Source organism: Heliangelus exortis, chromosome 25, assembly GCF_036169615.1.
Source record: "Heliangelus exortis chromosome 25, bHelExo1.hap1, whole genome shotgun sequence".
Taxonomy (NCBI): domain Eukaryota; kingdom Metazoa; phylum Chordata; class Aves; order Apodiformes; family Trochilidae; genus Heliangelus; species Heliangelus exortis.
Genome location: NC_092446.1, coordinates 4079429 through 4095813, shown reverse-complemented (window position 1 = coordinate 4095813; position 16385 = coordinate 4079429). Strand labels below are relative to the sequence as shown.

The window sequence follows — 16385 nt, the reverse complement described above, 5'->3', positions numbered from 1 at the left end:
TTTTTTGGTGTTTTTTTGGGGTTTTTTGGGGGGTTTTTGGGGGGTTTTTGGGGGGTTTTTGGGGGTTTTTTGTTTTTATTAAACGGGGATTTTATTTAAATATTAATATATATTATGTATATTATATATAATAATATATAAATATAAATTAAATAAATATTAAGTATTTATTTAAGTGTGGCTTTCTAATGTTTTCTGTGCTTTTTAAAAAACAAGGTCGTTTAAAAATATTTTTTAAGCAAGCTCTTTTTAGAAAATAATTTCAAAAATAATTTTTTTAAAATAAGGCGAGGTTTTTTTAAACAAGCACATTTTAAGAAATAAGGCTGTTTTTTAAAAAATGGTTTTTATAAGAGAAAAGAAAAAAACACCAGCAAACATTTTTAAAATAAGGCGAGTTTTTTTTTTTTTTTAAACAAGTGCTTTTTAAGAAATAAGGTTGTTTTTTTAAAAATAGGGTTTTTTTTAAGAAAAAAAACGTTTGCTTGTATTTTATTCTTATTAAAGAGGCACTGGCACTCCAGAAAAAATGTAAAACCCTGAATGCAGTGGATCTGGCTGGAAAACAAACCCAGTGACTCTGCATCTGAGCAGCTCCTCTGCTCCCCCAGGGGGGGTCTGGGGGTCCCTGGGGGCTGCACCCACCCGGGGGTCCCCTGGCTCAGCAGCAGCTCCTGCTCAGCACTGGGACTGCCCTAGAAATGTGGGTTTTTTTTCCCAAAAGAAGGCTCTTCCCTAAGGTTCCCGTGCTCTGTCCTTACTGCCCACCTTCTTTTTCAGTCTGGCAGCCAGGGGGCTGCAGAGCCCTCCACCTCAGGCTCAAAAATTCCTGGTTTTACCCCAGAATTAAGCCACCCAGCCCTGGTGATGTGCCTGCTGGGTTGGGACTCCCCAGCCTTCCCAAAGCAGGAAAACTGAGGGGTGAGGGCTCTGTGTTTGTTTCCCAGCTCTGTGCTGCCCAAGTCCCCCTGAGGATGAGGATTTTGGGCAGAAATCTTTAATTTCCCCTCCCCTCAGTGAGTGTTGGAGCTCTTAAATACCTCAGCACCACCATACTCTTTACAGGAGGCTGCTCAAAGCTCCTAAAAAATTAAATCAAACCTCCCCTCAGTGAGTGTTGGAAGCAGCTCTTGAATATTGAGCTCTTAAATATCTCAGCACCACCACACTCTTTGCAGGAGGCTGTTCAAAGCTCCTAAAAAAAATATAAAATAAAACCTAAATGACTTTGCTGGCCTGGCCCCCAGCTCAGGGAAGGAGTCACTGCAGCTGAAAAGGTTTCTTGGATGATGCAAATGAGTCCCAGGCTTTCACCTTGGGTGTAAATGTGCCAGGAATGGGCTGGGCAGCTCTGCAGCCTGGGCTGGCTGGAAGCTGAGAGGGCAGCTGGGTGTGCAAATCATAGAATCCTAGAATCCTAGGGGTTGGAAGGGACCTGGAAAGATCATCTAGTCCAACCCCCCCTGCCAGAGCAGGGCCCCCTAGAGTACATCCCCTAGGAACGTGTCCAGGGGGGTTTTGAATGTCTCCAGTGAAGGAGACTCCACAACCCCCCTGGGCAGCCTGTTCCAGGGCTCCGTCACCCTTACAGTAAAAAAATTTTTTCTGATATTCAACTTGAACCTCCTGTGCTCCAATTTACACCCATTACCCCTTGTCCTATCACTGGTCACCACTGAGAAAAGCCTAACTCCATCTCCCTGACACTCACCCCTTACATATTTGAAAACATTGATGAGGTCACCCCTCAGTCTCCTTTTCTCCAAACTAAAGAGCCCCAGCTCCCTCAGCCTTTCCTCATAAGGGAGATGTTCCACTCCCTTAATCATCTCAGTAGCTCTGTGCTGGACTCTTTCAAGCACTTCCCTGTCCTTCTTGAACTGAGGGGCCCAGAACTGGACACAATACTCCAGGTGCGGCCTCACCAATGCAGAATAGAGGGGGAGGAGAACCTCTCTTGACCTACTAACCACCCCCTTTCTAATGCACCCCAGGATGCCATTGGCCTTCTTGGCCACAAGGGCACATTGCTGGCTCATGGGCATCTTCTTCCTCACAGGACTTGTGCTGGATCCCTTCCCAGCCTCCTTGCTCTTCTCTGGACCTGCTCCAGCACCTCAATCTCCTTCCTGAGCTGAGGGGCCCAGAACTGGACACAGGACTCAAGCTGTGGCCTCCTCAGGGGCAGAATCCCTTCCCTGGACTTCTTGGCCACCAGCCCAGGATTCCATTGGCCTTCTTGGCTACCTGGGCACACTGCTGGCTCCTGGGCACCTTCCAGCTCCCTTTCTGCCACTCTGTGCCCCATGGAGCTCCCCACGGGGTTGTTGTGGAAAAGTTCAGGCCCTGGCACTTGGAATGTTGAACCTCATCCCCTTGGGATCAGCCCAACTCTCCAACCTCCTTTCAGGGAGTTGTAGAGAGTGATGAGGTCTCCCCTGAGCCTCCTCTTCTCCAGCCTCAACACCCCCAGCTCCCTCAGCCCTTCCTCACAGGACTTGTGCTGGATCCCTTCCCAGCCTCCTTGCTCTTCTCTGGACCTGCTCCAGCACCTCAATCTCCTTCCTGAGCTGAGGGGCCCAGAACTGGACACAGGACTCAAGCTGTGGCCTCCCCAGGGCTGAGCACAGGGGCAGAATCCCTTCCCTGGACCTGCTGGCCACGCTGTTCCTGAGCCAGCCCAGGATGCCATTGGCCTTCTTGGCCACCTGGGCACACTGCTGGCTCATGGGCATCTTCTTGTCTACCAGGACCCCCAGGTCTCTTTCACCTCCACTGCTCTCCAGCAGCTCAGCCCCCAACCTATACTGGGACATCGTGTTGTTCTTCCCCAAATGCAAAACTCTACACTTCCCCTTGTTGAATTTCATCATGTTTCTCCCTGCCCAACTCTCCAGCCTGTCTAAGTCTCTCTGAATGGCAGCACAGCCTTCTGGTGTGTCAGCCAGCAAAGAGAATTAATTCTTGCAGTTCAGCTGGAATTGTGCACCTGGAGCTCACCAGGAAGCAAAATCTTTTCCATAAATTGAAGGGCCTGGGATGAATCTTCTCCCCTTGGTGCTAAGAAGGGGGCTGAGTGTTAATCCCACAACTCCAGTATCAGAATTCAGTTTATCCACAGCAATGCCCCAGGAGCAACAGAAAAGCATTTGGCAGGAAAAATTCAGTATAAATGGCATTAAACATCTCTGCTTCCCTCAGTGGAGGATCAATGTTTTCTGAAATTCAGCCTCTGCTTGCAAAGTCATTGAATTCCCCAGCCAGAGACAGCACTGCTGCCTCCCCTCATCTTCCTTTTTGTTTGGTTGTTTTGGAATTAAACCCAAGTGTGCTTGTTTCAAAACAAGAATTAAAAAAAATGCAGAGAGGAACACGTCCCTTGAGGGGTGTAACATGAAAAAGAGACTACTTAAGCACTAAGGAGAACAAAAAAAAAAAAAAACAAACTTGAAAGATTCCATGCAAGGGAGGTAGAGAGGGAGCAAAGGAAAAGGAAAAGGACACCTCTTCCACCACACAGAGGTTTTAGGCTGAGATTCCCCACCCAGAAACCAGCATCAATGTTTTATTGTTCTGTTTTACAGCTCAACAGGGGGGGAAAACAAACAAAAAAAACCCCAGACCAGGTAAAAAAAGCATCATTTCAGTGTGCAGCTATCTCAAAGCATCTGCAGCCTGAGGGACAGCAGATTTCCTCTACAAACTGTTTTAATACAAAACCCTCCAGATATGGGGTCTGGGGTGTTTTATCACAGGGAAGATGGGAATATGAAAGAGAAAAGGCAGCTCCAGTTCCACCTTTATCTGTCTGGACGGGTCATTCCTGGCCTGGTTGGCACCATCATGGGTCTGGAGGGTGGCCTCATCATGGGGGGCCCTGGCATCATTGGCATGTGTCCCCCCATTGGGGGCCTCATCCCAGGAGCTGCAAGGGAAAAAGGACACCAGAGATCAGTTCCCAGCAGCTGCCCAGTCCCCCCCAGCCTGCAGGTTCCCTCCTCCTTCCCTGCACTCTACACCTGGGGAAGATTTCCTCTGGAAACTGCCTGAAATGGAGGACATGGCCCTGGGCTTGGCAATAAGCAGAGGGAGAACCAAGCTCCCAGGTTCCAAACTCACTTTTGCCAACATTCACTGGTAAAATCTTCTCAAGTGCTCCAAAGAGAGAGAACTTCATCACTGAATTTAAAAGTTCATATGCAAAAAAGTGCAAAATTCTCCACTGTGTTATAAAAAAAAAAACCACCAAAGCAGACCAGTGTACTTCTTACAGCTAATGCTCTGCTAAAAAGCACTGAAATCATGGTTTCCATCCAACTTCTCCATTTCTTTTTGCAGGCAGCCACTCTGCTGCCTAATATCCCAGTTTACACCCATATTTTGTGCCTTTAAAAAACACTTAAAGAGCAGCTGCTACCAGCAGGACCAGAATTGCAAAGACACTTCCAGACTTCCAGTCTGCATGTGGAGTCCTTTAGGTTTCTGCCAGTAACTCCCTCAACACAAGATCCTCTGAGAATTCCTCTAACCCAGTAAGCTCAAAAGCAGGAAGGATCAGAGACATTTCAGTTTGCCTTTGCAGTTCAAAGACAAACTTTGAGGCATGTTGTTTCACTGGCACACATTGTCTTGAGGTTTTTGGAAGACTAAAATTCATTTTGTGTTGAAAAATACCCCTTCTGCAAAAAAACAGAAGCACTGCAAACAATTCCTTAACAATTAAAAATCGTGCTGCTAAGACTTGAGGTGGAAAGGCTACAACTGACCTGAGAGATAATGTCAGCTGTCCAGAGGGACTATTAACTCCCAACAAGATGTAAATGAACTTTAATTAGCAGCTGTGAGCCTGTTTTATGTCTTGCCATGCAGAGATAATGGATCAGCAAACGTGTGTACAGAGTCCATGCCAACTGAAACCCTTGCCCAGCCACACTCCAGATGGTGGCATCTGAAGTGATGGGAGATAAAAACTGGATTGCACCACCCCAGCCTGCACCCCAGAATCATAATAGCAGGGAATGGTTTGGAAGGGACCTTAAAGCTCATCCAGTTTGGGCAGGGACCCCTCCCCCAGCCCAGGGGGCTCCAAGCCCCATCCAACCTCCAACACTGCCAGGGATGGGGCAGCCACAGCTTCTGGGGGCACCCAGGGGCTCAGCACCCTCACCCCAAAGAATTTCTTCCTAATCTCTAACCTACACCTCCCCTCTTTCAGTTTAACACCATCACCCCTCATACCCCATCACTCCAAGTCCCTCCCCAGTTTTCCTGCAGCCCCCCCAGGTTTTCCAAGCACTCTGCAGCCCCACATTTTCTGCCAAGTTCCTTTCACAACCCCGTTGGCCCCTCAGACAGAAAACAGAACCCATCCAACCCAGGAGGCAGAGCTCAGAGCACCTCAGTGGCAGGGATTTGCCAGCTTCCAGACTTACCAGGTCCAACTGGCATCATTCCTGGCGGGGGGGGCCCCATCATTGGCATCATTGGTGGTCCCCCCATGTGGGGGGCTGGCATCATGCCCGGCCGTGGGGGCCCCGCTGCAGACACAGACACAGATCTGTTATGTGCCTGCTGGATTGCACACCCAGCAGCAACTCTAAACAGTTATTAAACTCTAATTTTGAGTTCTGAAGGTGACTGAGGTTGTTTTACAGCTGCCTGCTTTTGTTTTCAGTTAAAACTGGAAGTGCTCAAGAGAGAACCAGGGGAAAAATGCACTGCCCCCTCCCAACCTGGGAAACCTTGGGGAGATGAGCACCACTTCCAGAAGGACTCTAAGCAGAAAGGAAGCTCAGCAGCTGTTTAACAACACTATTCTGTTTAAAAACCAAACCAAAACACAGTGCTGGAGGTTTTAACAAAGGTATCTAAGGGGTAAGTGTCAGGGAGATGGAGTTAGGCTTTTCTCAGTGGTGTCCAGTGATAGGACAAGGGGTAATGGGTGTAAATTGGAGCATAGGAGGTTCAAGTTGAATATCAGAAAAAATTTTTTTACTGTAAGGGTGACAGAGCCCTGGAACAGGCTGCCCAGGGGGGTTGTGGAGTCTCCTTCACTGGAGACATTCAAACCCCACCTGGACACGTTCCTAGGGGATGTACTCTAGGGGGCCCTGCTCTGGCAGGGGGGGTTGGACTAGATGATCTTTCCAGGTCCCTTCCAACCCCTGGGATTCTAGGATTCTATGATCTACATGGCAGACACATTTCTGGTCATGTGCTCCACGTTCCTAAACCAGACAAAGCCAGGTGGCTGCTGGAGCACAAACTCCCACAAAGCATTCTCCTACATTCTGATGTTTAAGAGCTCAAAATGTTAAACACGCAGCGCAGCTCCCGAGGGCCGCGATCCCCTCCCAACCCAGCCCAGAGGGGACTTACGGATGCTGGGAGGGGGCGGGATCATGGCTCCTCCTGGGGGCGGTGCCGAGAAGGGGGTCGGTGGAATTTTCCCTTGCTGGAATGCAGCCGCTACATTTGGGGTAAAAGAAAAAACAAAAAAAAAGGAAAGAAAGAATCCCAGGAGAAAAAAAAAACACAAACAACCAGTTACTAGGCTGAGGAAGGGCCTGAATCCATCTTCAGTCTCATGCCACACGGTCAGAGCATACGTCACGTCATGCTGCGTGCTGGGCTCTCCTAACTCTGGAACAAATCCCCCGGGGTTATGCTGCTGGTCATGGTGGAAGCACCTGATATTCTTGAAGGTAATGAGTACAGAAATGATTCCAGCTGAGGCCAGCAGGCTCCTTGATGAGTTTCACACAGGGAGGAGGAAGGCGGATGGCAGAGACAACACATGGCATGGTTGGCAGCTGCAACGGTCACCTGGGGTGGTTAGGTACAAACATGCTGTCCTGGAAAGGGTAACAAGGCAGTGGCTTGGGTGGGTGACAAAATGCATGGAAAACAGGTGAAAAGGAAGGAAAGAAATCCAAAAGGCTGGGATGGACCAGAAGGAAAGGGAAAAAGAGGTGGAAGGTGGAAGCGTCACCAGGGAAATGGAAGCGAGGAACTGGAATGGAGCTGAACCAGGGGAAGTTGGGGACTGGGAACAAACTGGGAAGGGGGGTGGTCCCTGAGCAGGCTCCCAGGGGGTCACAGCACAAAGCCCCTCAGAGCTCGAGGAGCCTCTGAGCAGCCCTCAGGCAGAAGGTTTGATTTTAAGGAGTCCTGGGAGGAGCAGGGAGTTGGGCTGGAAGAGCCACGGGGGCCCCTTCCCTCCTGAGGCTTCTGGGATCTGAGCAGAGGTGCCAGGAAATTCACCTGGAAGGGGTGTTTCTTTTCACTGAGAGAAGAATCATTGCTCAGAGGACAAATGGGAGTAAAAAAATGCTGTTAGCTGACAAAGAAAACACTTCACACTTTGTTCAGGCCTTTACTAGCAAGAGAGGGGGGGAAAAAAAAACCCAATATCCTTAGGGAACTGAGGGCAACTACAGAATTTTAAAAAACTGCAAAACTGTGCACATTTTAATGGCCATTTTCCTATCTTTTGGGTTTCTGATTCCTGCTCTTTACATAAATGTGCTACTACCAAAAAGCAAATCTGTGTTCCATGAGCTGAAGTCCCAGCTGAAGGAACCAGAGGAGAGCAGGGGGAGCCTGGGCCAGAGCCCTCAGCCTCTGGGCTCCTCCTCAAAGAACAAAAAGCTCAGATTTTAAGTGAAGTTTTTGCTCACAATTCACAGGGCAAAGACTCCCCAGAGAAGTGAGGAAGAAGGGAAGAAAAGCAGGAAGAGGAGAGAGAGGGGAAGTAACAGGAGAGCAACCCAGGGTCATGGAAGGATTGGCCTTACTTGTTTTATCAATCAGGCTCTGAGCTTGTTCCTCCATCCATTTTTGGTAATAATCCTTCACATTCTCTTTGTGTTTCCTGCCACTGCAGTGGGTTTTCCTCACGGAGGGCTGAGAAAAGACCAGAGAACCCAAAGATTCCACCTGTAAATCCCCACACCACTCGTAGGCAGCTGCCCCTGTCTGCTGAACTCTGTGGGGTCAAACCCCTCCTGTCCCCATTTCTTTATTGCAGAGGATCAGGATGGGGAAGGGCTCAGACCAGGAGGATGTCAGAGTGTTCCAATTAATCTGGCTTCAGGCTATGTAAGTTTTATTTTAATGCACATTTATTTTAATCCTGGATTGGTTTGGGGTTGGAAGGGACTTTAAAAGGTCCTTAAACCCCTTAAGGGGTGGTTTAGATGTGGTGTTGGGGGATGTGGTTTAGGGGAGAACTTTTAGGAGCAGGGATGATGGTTGGACTCAGTGATCCCAGAGCTCTTCTAACCTGAGATTCTGGTTCTAAAGCCCCCCCAGTGCCCCCCCTGCCATGGGCAGGGACCCCTCCCCCAGCCCAGGGTGCTCCCAGCCCCATCCAACCTCCAACACTGCCAGGGATGGGGCAGCCACAGCTTCTGGGGGCACCCAGGGGCTCAGCACCCTCACCCCAAAGAATTTCTTCCTCATGTCCAACCTCAATCTCTCCTCTCCCACTTCAAACCCTTCCCCCTCCTCCCATCCCTCCAGGTTCTTATCCCAAGTCCCTCCCCAGCTTTCCTGGAGCCCCTTCAGGCACTGGAAGCTGCTCTGAGGTCTCCCCAGAACCTTCTCTTCTCCAGGCTGAACACCCCCAACTCTCAGCCTGGCTCCAGAGCTGCTCCAGCCCTGGGTTCAGCTTCCCAGACTCCCCTGGAGTCGCCGCAAAGGAGGAATCCCGGCCGAGGATTCGGTGCTTACCGAGTCATGGGTGAGGTACGTGTCACAGTAATCGCAATAAAACCTGGAGAGGGAAAGCTCTGTCACCCAGAACCCCCGGTGTGCCGGGAGGGTTAAACCCAGGGACACACCAACACCCAGCGGCTGCACAGCCGGGCCCGGGGGCGGCTGCAGGAGGAGGCGGCACCCCCGGGACACCCCCCGGGACACCCCCCGGGACAACCCCCCGGGACAGCCCCCCGGGACAGCCCCCCGGGACAACCCCCCGGGACAACCCCCCGGGACAACCCCCCGGGACAACCCCCCGGGACAACCCCCCGGGACAACCCCCCGGGACAACCCCCGGGACACTCCCGGGACAACCCCCGGGACAACCCCCGGGACACCCCCCGGGACACTCCCAGGACACTCCCGGGACACCCCCCGGGACACCCCCCCGGGACACCCCCCGCCCCCTCTCCCGAGGCCTCAGCAAACCCGGGCCGCCCGCCAAGGTCCCCAAAGCGTCCCCGGGGCCGAGTCCAGCCCCGCCGGCCCGGGCAGACCCTTCCCCCGCCACCTTCCCCCTCTCTCATCCCGTTCCCCCCCTCCCCTCCCGCCACCGCCGCTCCCCCGGGCCCCGCTCTCACTTGGGCATGGCGCTCCCCGCCACCGGCGCCGGCAGGAAGTGACGCAATCACGGAGCGACTCCTTCCGCCGCTTGACCTCCGGGGCTGCGGCGCAGGGCAGGCGCAGCGCCCGACGGCGGCCGGGAAGGGACAAGGGGAGGGGCGGGCCGGCGGGCCTACCCCGGGTCTTTCCGCACCCTCCCTCACAGCCGCCTCCCGGGCCCCGCGGGTTCTGCCCCTGCAAAGGCGGCAACCGGGCCGGGGGAAGCGGTTAATGACGTCACACCGAGGAGCGGTTAATGACGTCACACCGAGGCGTCGCGCCGGGGCTGCTCCCGCGCAGAGCGCCGCGGGGACGCGTCCTGAGGGGGCTGAAAGTGGGGAGGGGAATTGGGGAAAAAAACGGGAATTTGGGGAGCGAGAGGAGGGGAAAGTTGAAAAAAATATCAACTCATGGGTCGAACGCATGGCGCCACGTGACGTCACGCCTCATTTGCATACATCAACACGCGCGCTACACGCAAGCCCCGCCCCTCGTGACGCAATCAGCCCCCTTCCGCCTGTGACGCAATCACCCCCATCCATCCCCCCCCTCCCGTTGTGACGCAATCACTCTCCTTCCCGGTTCGGGCGCGCGGAGCCCCGGCCTTACGCACATTTTTAACGCCAATTTTAATTTCTAATTTGCATGGGAGGCTCCGCCCCCCTGCCCCGCGCGCGCAGCCTTTCCCGCCACGCCGTGAGGGAACGGGAGGGGGAGGGGCGGGGCGGGGCCGGGTGACGCGCGGCGCGCGCTGTCGTCACACCCCCGCGTGCCCCTCGGTCGCCGGGCGGGGCCGCGCCTGCGCAGTTCGTTCCGCGCTGGCGTCGCCCGCGCCCCCTCCCCTCCGCCCCCCGCCGGGCCCGCGCTCCCCCCGCACCCCCCCCTCCCCCCCCATGCGGAGCTGAGGCGGCGGCGGCGGCAGCGGGGAGGCCCCGGGCAGCGCCCTGAGCCATGGAGGGCATGGACGTGGATCTGGACGCGGAGCTGATGCAGAAGTTCAGCTGTTTGGGCACTACCGACAAGGACGTACTGATCGGAGAGTTCCAGCGCCTCCTCGGCTTCCAGCTCAGCCCCGCCGGCTGCGCCTTCTTCCTCGACATGACCAACTGGTGCGGGGGGAGCGGCGTGAGGGGCCCGGGAGGGAGGGGAGGAGAGGAGGGAGACGGCGAGGGAAGGGAGCGAGCGGCGAGAGAGGGCCCCGCCGGGCCTGAGGGGGGTGAGGGGCTGAGGGCCCCGCCGGGCCTGAGGGGGCTGCGGGAAGGGCCGGGCTGAGGGCAGCTTGGCCCGGAGGCCGCGCTGAGGGCCCCGGGCCCCGCCGCCTTCACCCCCCCCCCCCCGTCTCTCCTCTCCTGAGGGGCCGGCAGCTCCGTCCCGCCGGGCCCTGGGGGGTGGGGGTGTTTGTGGAGGGTCCTGACTGAGCCTCTTCCCCCGGTGATGGGCGGGAGGGAGCGGTGATGGCACCGCGGAGGAGGAGAGGAGCGGGCCGGGGGTTCGGCAGGGCTGGGGTTCGGCTCCCAGCTCCAGGTCGGGGTGGTGATTTTGCCAGTTTGGAGGAGCCCGTCGGGCAAAGGGCTGCGGAGCTGTTAAAGAGTGACTAATTGATAGGGAGAGGAGCATGTGATCCCGCGGCCCCCAGGAGCTCTTAAAGGGCGCTTTGCCTCTGGGTTCGGGGCTGGATTATGATGCTCTGGATCCCAACGTGGGCTCCGTAAGGATGGAAAGTGAAACTCTTGTTAGAAAGGCGGTGTCGAAGTTTTAAAGCTACCCCAGTCACCACGTGAAAGTTATCTGGGTGTTTGGTAAAAATTCAGCATCTGGTTGTAAACTGGGACTCTCTCTGTAAATACTCCGGGTTTCGGTTTATGTTTTGGCTTTACAAAGGCTCTGTCACGGCCCTGGTTAAAATGGCAGGTACAGGTTATCAGAGAAGCTTCAGCTGGAGGGAAAACATGGGGAGTACGGAGTAGAGTGGTGGGAAACAGAAACCAGGAGTGTCAGTGGTGGAAAAAGCCCAGTGAGTAGGAAATAATGATGTGAAAGTGCTGCTGGAAGGGTTGGAGTCCTTATTACCACTTGCATCTTCTAAACTATCTCTAATAGCAGTCGTGTAGGGCACAAAATGTGACCCTCTTGTTAGGTTTGCATCTCTTCAGTGGGATGGAGGCTTGAGAGTGGTTTCTGTTTCAGATAACGCTGACAGATTCCTCAGTTAAGTTGCAGTTACTGTTTTTTTTCTGAGTGGTGTAACATCAAATCCAGAAACCTCAGGTCTGAAACATGAAATCCAAGTCAACAGTTGGGAAAAAAAAAACCAAAACAAAACTTGCCTGGAATTGCTGAGCTAATAAGCACTAATGAGACAACTTCATCACCTTTTTTCTTTCAACTTTCCCTCCCTCTGCAGCTCTATATTGAATTATATTGGCAAATCTGCAATTGCAGAGGGAGGGAGGGAATAGTAAATAATACCATGTGCTCTGTAATTGATACAATGGGAGGGAAAGTCTTGAGGAGTTCAGGAGCTTGGAGGAGTGGTTCAGAGGCAGAAGGTGCTTTCCTACTTTCCTGGTGTGTTGAGAAAATAAATAAAACTACCTGCACTACATGCATTACTTTGCAGCTTGATACTTGTGGGGTTTTTCTGGGATGTTCCTAGGGAGAATGCTTAGTGGAGCTGAAGCTGAAAGGTGCTCATTAAGATACTGTGTGTGGCTGTAGTATTCCTGGCTGCTGTTCTTTTTTTCAGGAGTATTTAATTTCTTTTTGGAGTAGCAGTATGTTCAATACAATCTCCTTTCCAACAGCTTTTTAAAAAAAACCCTTTTGATTATAGAAGAAAACCTTAAGTGATGAAATAGCTGTAATTTCAAAACTTCAGTGGCTTGTTTGGTTCTGAAGTAAGTTTCAAGCTTTGGGTTTTTTTCTGCAGTTTTAGTTGATGAGCTCTGTAGAGGGGTGGGGGTGTGTAGAAAGGAAATCTGTTAAATTGGTGTCATGTTTACAAGAGTATATGAACATTAGCACAGGCTGTGGTGTGATTACACTTCAAGTGGGATTAAATCCTGTGAGGATCTGAGTGTTCAGCAGCAGGGGGGTGTTGGGTGTGCTGGTAGGTGCTGTTCTCCTGTCTTCTTGCCAGGGTGCTGCTCTCTGACCTCCACTCTCATCTGGGTTGATAGTTTGCACTTCTGTGTTTCTGTCCCCCCTTTTCTTAGCATTGGGTTTTCTGTCTGCAAATATTAACCCAGCCCTTGGTCATTATAAAAAGCTGCATTTTCTTTTCAAGACACGTTTTACTTTTCTGGAACCCCCTTTGTCACCTTGAAGAACCCCTTGTAATCCACACATCCCCAGGTCGTGGTGGTCTGGTAAGTTTGGAATTTGTAAGGCTTTGTAATTTTAGTGTCAGGATCTTCCACCACCACCTGTCCTGCAGGTAATTTGTCTCAGGTGTCAAATCACTTTTCCTTCTGCACTTTTCTGCAGTCACGATGCTTTCCCTCTCTTCTGCAGGAAATGGTGAGGGAGGTCACAGCAGGGGTGAGAGCAGAGCACTGACTTGGTAAACTGGCTTCTTTGTAGCTGTGTCCGTGGAGAGGTTCATTAACAAAGACTTCAAGAATTTTCAGCAGAACTTTTCTCCAAGCAAGCTGCTCTTGGGCAATAATTAGTGTCCAGACCTGAAGTCGCCTCCCTCTTGAATGCCTTCCACATGCTGTGGAGTAAATAATCTGAGTTCTAAGGGGCTTGGAAAGAATATTTCCAGTAGTGTCATGAATAGTTGTGTTTGATATGTTTAAAGTGAATTTGCAGTTGGAGGAATTACTTTAAAATAGCTCGTTCAGCCAGCATGGGGAAAAAAATTAGTGGTTGATTGTGGAGCAATATAAATATTTGGAAATAACCTTTGAAAGTCCACTTCTCCAGTTTACCTGAAACTGTTCAGTGTGCTGTCAAAGTTCTGGCAGAGTTGGGGCAGTTTAGAAGAAAGAAAAGAAGAAACTAAACTCAGAAACTGCCAGCTGGTTTTATTAACCACACTGCAAAAATGCTTCAGGTAGAACATGTGCTTCCTAAGTTTCTGAGACTGTTCCTTGATCTTCAAGAAATACAGGTTAAACACTTAAATAGATAGCAGGGCACAAGAACTCAAACTCTTTCCTAGAATTCTGCCTCTTTAATTATGGATTGAGTTCTGTTTGTGGGCTGGTCTCACCTTCCTAGCTTTTTCCTACAGAAGTCCAACTTTACCCATTCTGGAGGTTTTTTATGTGCAGCACACATGGTCTCTCTTTAGTAGTAATTTATTTTTCATCAGAAATTGTGAGACTTTCAAGTGAGAGAGCTGCAACTTTCACTTTTGGCCCGAAACCAAACCTGAACCTCACCAAAAGATGTTTTGGCACCAGAACATTTCTTATTTAGGAGGAAAACCCAGGTGGTGGAGTCTGGGGGTTGGGTAGAGAGGGTTTTGCTGCCATTGCATCTGGGATAAAAATCCCCCCTGCATTACATGGCAATGCTTGGCCCTCCTGCTCCCTCTCTCCCTCCTCCAGAGGTTGTGCCCCCTGGCTCCTGCAGCACCTCCTCAGGTCCCAGGGGGGGATGGAGGGGGAAGGTGGGAGCAATTTTTGTGGCAAAGTGAAATTCCAGGTGTTGCCTGCAGCTCCTGGGTGTTATGTGAGAGTAAGGCCAGGAGCATGTCTGTGCTTGTTTAGGCTCAGTCTACCTACCTAAGAAACTCCCTTTGAAAAGCCTTTGTGCTTCTGTTTTAAAAATAGGGATTGTTTAGGTCAAAGAGTTGATGCTGGAGGAGTCTGTGCCAAAATACCTGCTTGGAGTCTTCAGAACATGGGGCTGGCTGGATAGATATTGCCAGGGCAGACTGAGCTTACTGAAAACACAAAAAAGTTTTTTAAGTGTCAGCCTGGCCCTGGTTGCTTTCAGCCACATCCATTAGTGTGTAAAGGGAAGGAGTAAACTTTGCACAGAATGTGCATTTTTATTATTTTTTTTACACTCAGTTAAGGCCTCTTTCATAAAACTCATCAGATTTCTCTAAAGCTGGTATGGGAACTGTGTTGTGACCAAGGAAAAAGATTCTGGTTTATTTTTTTCAGCTGGAGAGTAACATTTTTGAAGGTGAGAAGCTGCAGCATAAGGCTGGGTAATTCTGTGAGAAAGTGAATTAATTTGAAGTACCTAATGGTGCTGGATTTAAAGTCTGTATTACAACACACTTGGCTGTGGAGGGATTCCTAATTTGGAAGACTTAATGTATGTATAACTCAGTAATTTACATAGAATATTTCTTTACATTCTCTTTTTAGCTTTTGTTTAGAAAGGTGAATTTTTATTAGTCTGGTAGGTGTGAGATTCAGTTGAAATGTGTCAGATAATGATGGTTTCCATTGTGTGTGGGGAGGGAAATTTTATTGTTGCAAACCTTAGCCTTTTTTGATCTAGTTTTCTGCTGAGTCTTTTTAAGGTTGTTATTTGTAAGGCAGTCAGATCTGGAGGTCCTCATTTTTTTAGGTATGCTTAGAAGAATTTGTAGCTCTATTGTGGGTTAATTGATATACAAAAGATTGTTTTGCATTAAAATATTTACCAAGTTATCTCAAAAAAAAAAAAAAAAAAAAAAAAAAAAACCAAAACTAAACAAAAAAACCCCAACAGATCTGCTGTAAAACCTGGTTTTATATTGTGTGAGATGTAGGACATTTCTCTGAGTCTGAGTGAGGGGAGCCAAGGTGAGGCAGGGGTTAGGTAGTGCTGGTATTGATTTCTGCATCAGAAAACTGAAATTTTTGTGCAAAGCCAGGAAATCTCTAACATTTTTGTGCAAGTGTTTTATCGGTCTTGGAGAACAGACAGCATATTAGCTTTGAACAAAATTAAAATTGCCTCCTAAATGCATGTTTTTATCCCTGTGGGTGGGCTGTTTAAATTCTTTATATCAAATTAACCACCTGTATTGCCCAGAAGTGGATGTACTTGGTTGGGAGCCTAAAGACATGGTTTAGCTAATAGGATTTTTTTTTTATTGCTTTTACTCTGGATAAATGTTTAATTTGTGCTTTCTAGCAAAGATGTTAGGATGCTACTTTAAGTAAAGCTCTGCTCTGTGGATAAAATGAGGTCTGTTTACACTTTGTAGTAGTGCTGGAGTACAGGTGCTACTCAGCTGAAGAATACTTAGGTAAGATACTGGGATATACAGAATTTAAATAACAGAAATCAAAAGGATTTACTCACAATCCATTTCCCCCAATGGGTAACACCACTACTTCTGGTCTTGATTTTTAACTTTGCAAGTGTTAGCAGAACTGCCATTAAAAAAAAAAAATAAAAATAAAATAGGTCTTTGCTTACAGATCTCTGGCCTGCTTTCCAGAAGAAGCTCTCCAAGTGTGTTTCAGGAAGAACCTGGATTTGAAATGCTCCTTCCCAGCTCAGAGCAGGTGTGGCCAGAGGGTGTGTGGGCAGGCTCATCATCTCACTGCCCTTAGCTTTTAATACCTGATGTGTTTAAAGGGTTTATACCCCATCACCCTGTGGGGTGGTGTTTTCAAAGAGTTGTGTGTCCTCCTCCAAAGATCTGTGGGAAAAGCATGGAGAGAAGGGAAATGGGAGGACATGCACAGTCAGGCTGTGCAGCTGTGAGGTTTTTAGGCATTACCTGGCAGGATGTGAGTACTGGGGTGGAATGTGTCACCTCACTTGCTCCTGCACCAGGAAACCTTGGTGTGGTTTTAGCAAAAGGCAACTTTCCTGGTTCCAGTATGGCTCTAGGTGAGTGTGTGGTAGAAGGGTTCACTACAGCTAACTGCTGCCATTAAAATACCTGCATTTTTTAATTCCAACCCTTACTTAATCACCAGTAACCCCCCCCCAGTAATTCAGTTGGTCTCTTAAATCAAAACCCTCATTTTATCTCATTCTTGAGGTGTTAACTGTGCATCTGTTACTGATCAAACACTTCTGGTTATTGGCCTAACAGGGTGTTAGATTTGTATTTG

At 50.0% G+C, this 16385-nt stretch overlaps 2 protein-coding genes across 4 annotated transcripts in view; one reads left to right on the top strand and one right to left on the bottom strand.

The window, feature by feature from the left end:
- Positions 1-3507: 3507 nt before the first annotated feature.
- Positions 3508-9492, bottom strand: SNRPC (small nuclear ribonucleoprotein polypeptide C). Of its 2 annotated transcripts, none has more exons than XM_071768365.1 (6): positions 9342-9492; positions 8734-8776; positions 7797-7905; positions 6379-6471; positions 5433-5537; positions 3508-3925 (listed from the first exon to the last, which is right to left on the bottom strand). In XM_071768365.1, the coding sequence occupies exons 1-6, from the start codon at positions 9347-9349 to the stop codon at positions 3801-3803; spliced, it is 483 nt and encodes a 160-aa protein (XP_071624466.1). In that variant the 5' UTR covers positions 9350-9492; the 3' UTR covers positions 3508-3800. The 2 variants fall into 2 exon arrangements, with proteins under 2 accessions (XP_071624466.1, XP_071624467.1); XM_071768366.1 differs by having other exon boundaries at positions 6379-6468.
- A 661-nt stretch (positions 9493-10153) lies between these two features.
- ILRUN (inflammation and lipid regulator with UBA-like and NBR1-like domains) overlaps positions 10154-16385 on the top strand; it is a 30726-nt gene continuing 24494 nt past the window's right edge. Inside the window, exon 1 of one of the 2 annotated variants that reach the window (XM_071768669.1) lies at positions 10154-10472. In XM_071768669.1, the coding sequence (XP_071624770.1) occupies positions 10315-10472 (158 nt within the window). In that variant the 5' untranslated portion in view covers positions 10154-10314. The remainder of the gene's footprint in view (positions 10473-16385) is intronic. The other variant, XM_071768670.1, reaches the window with a different exon arrangement.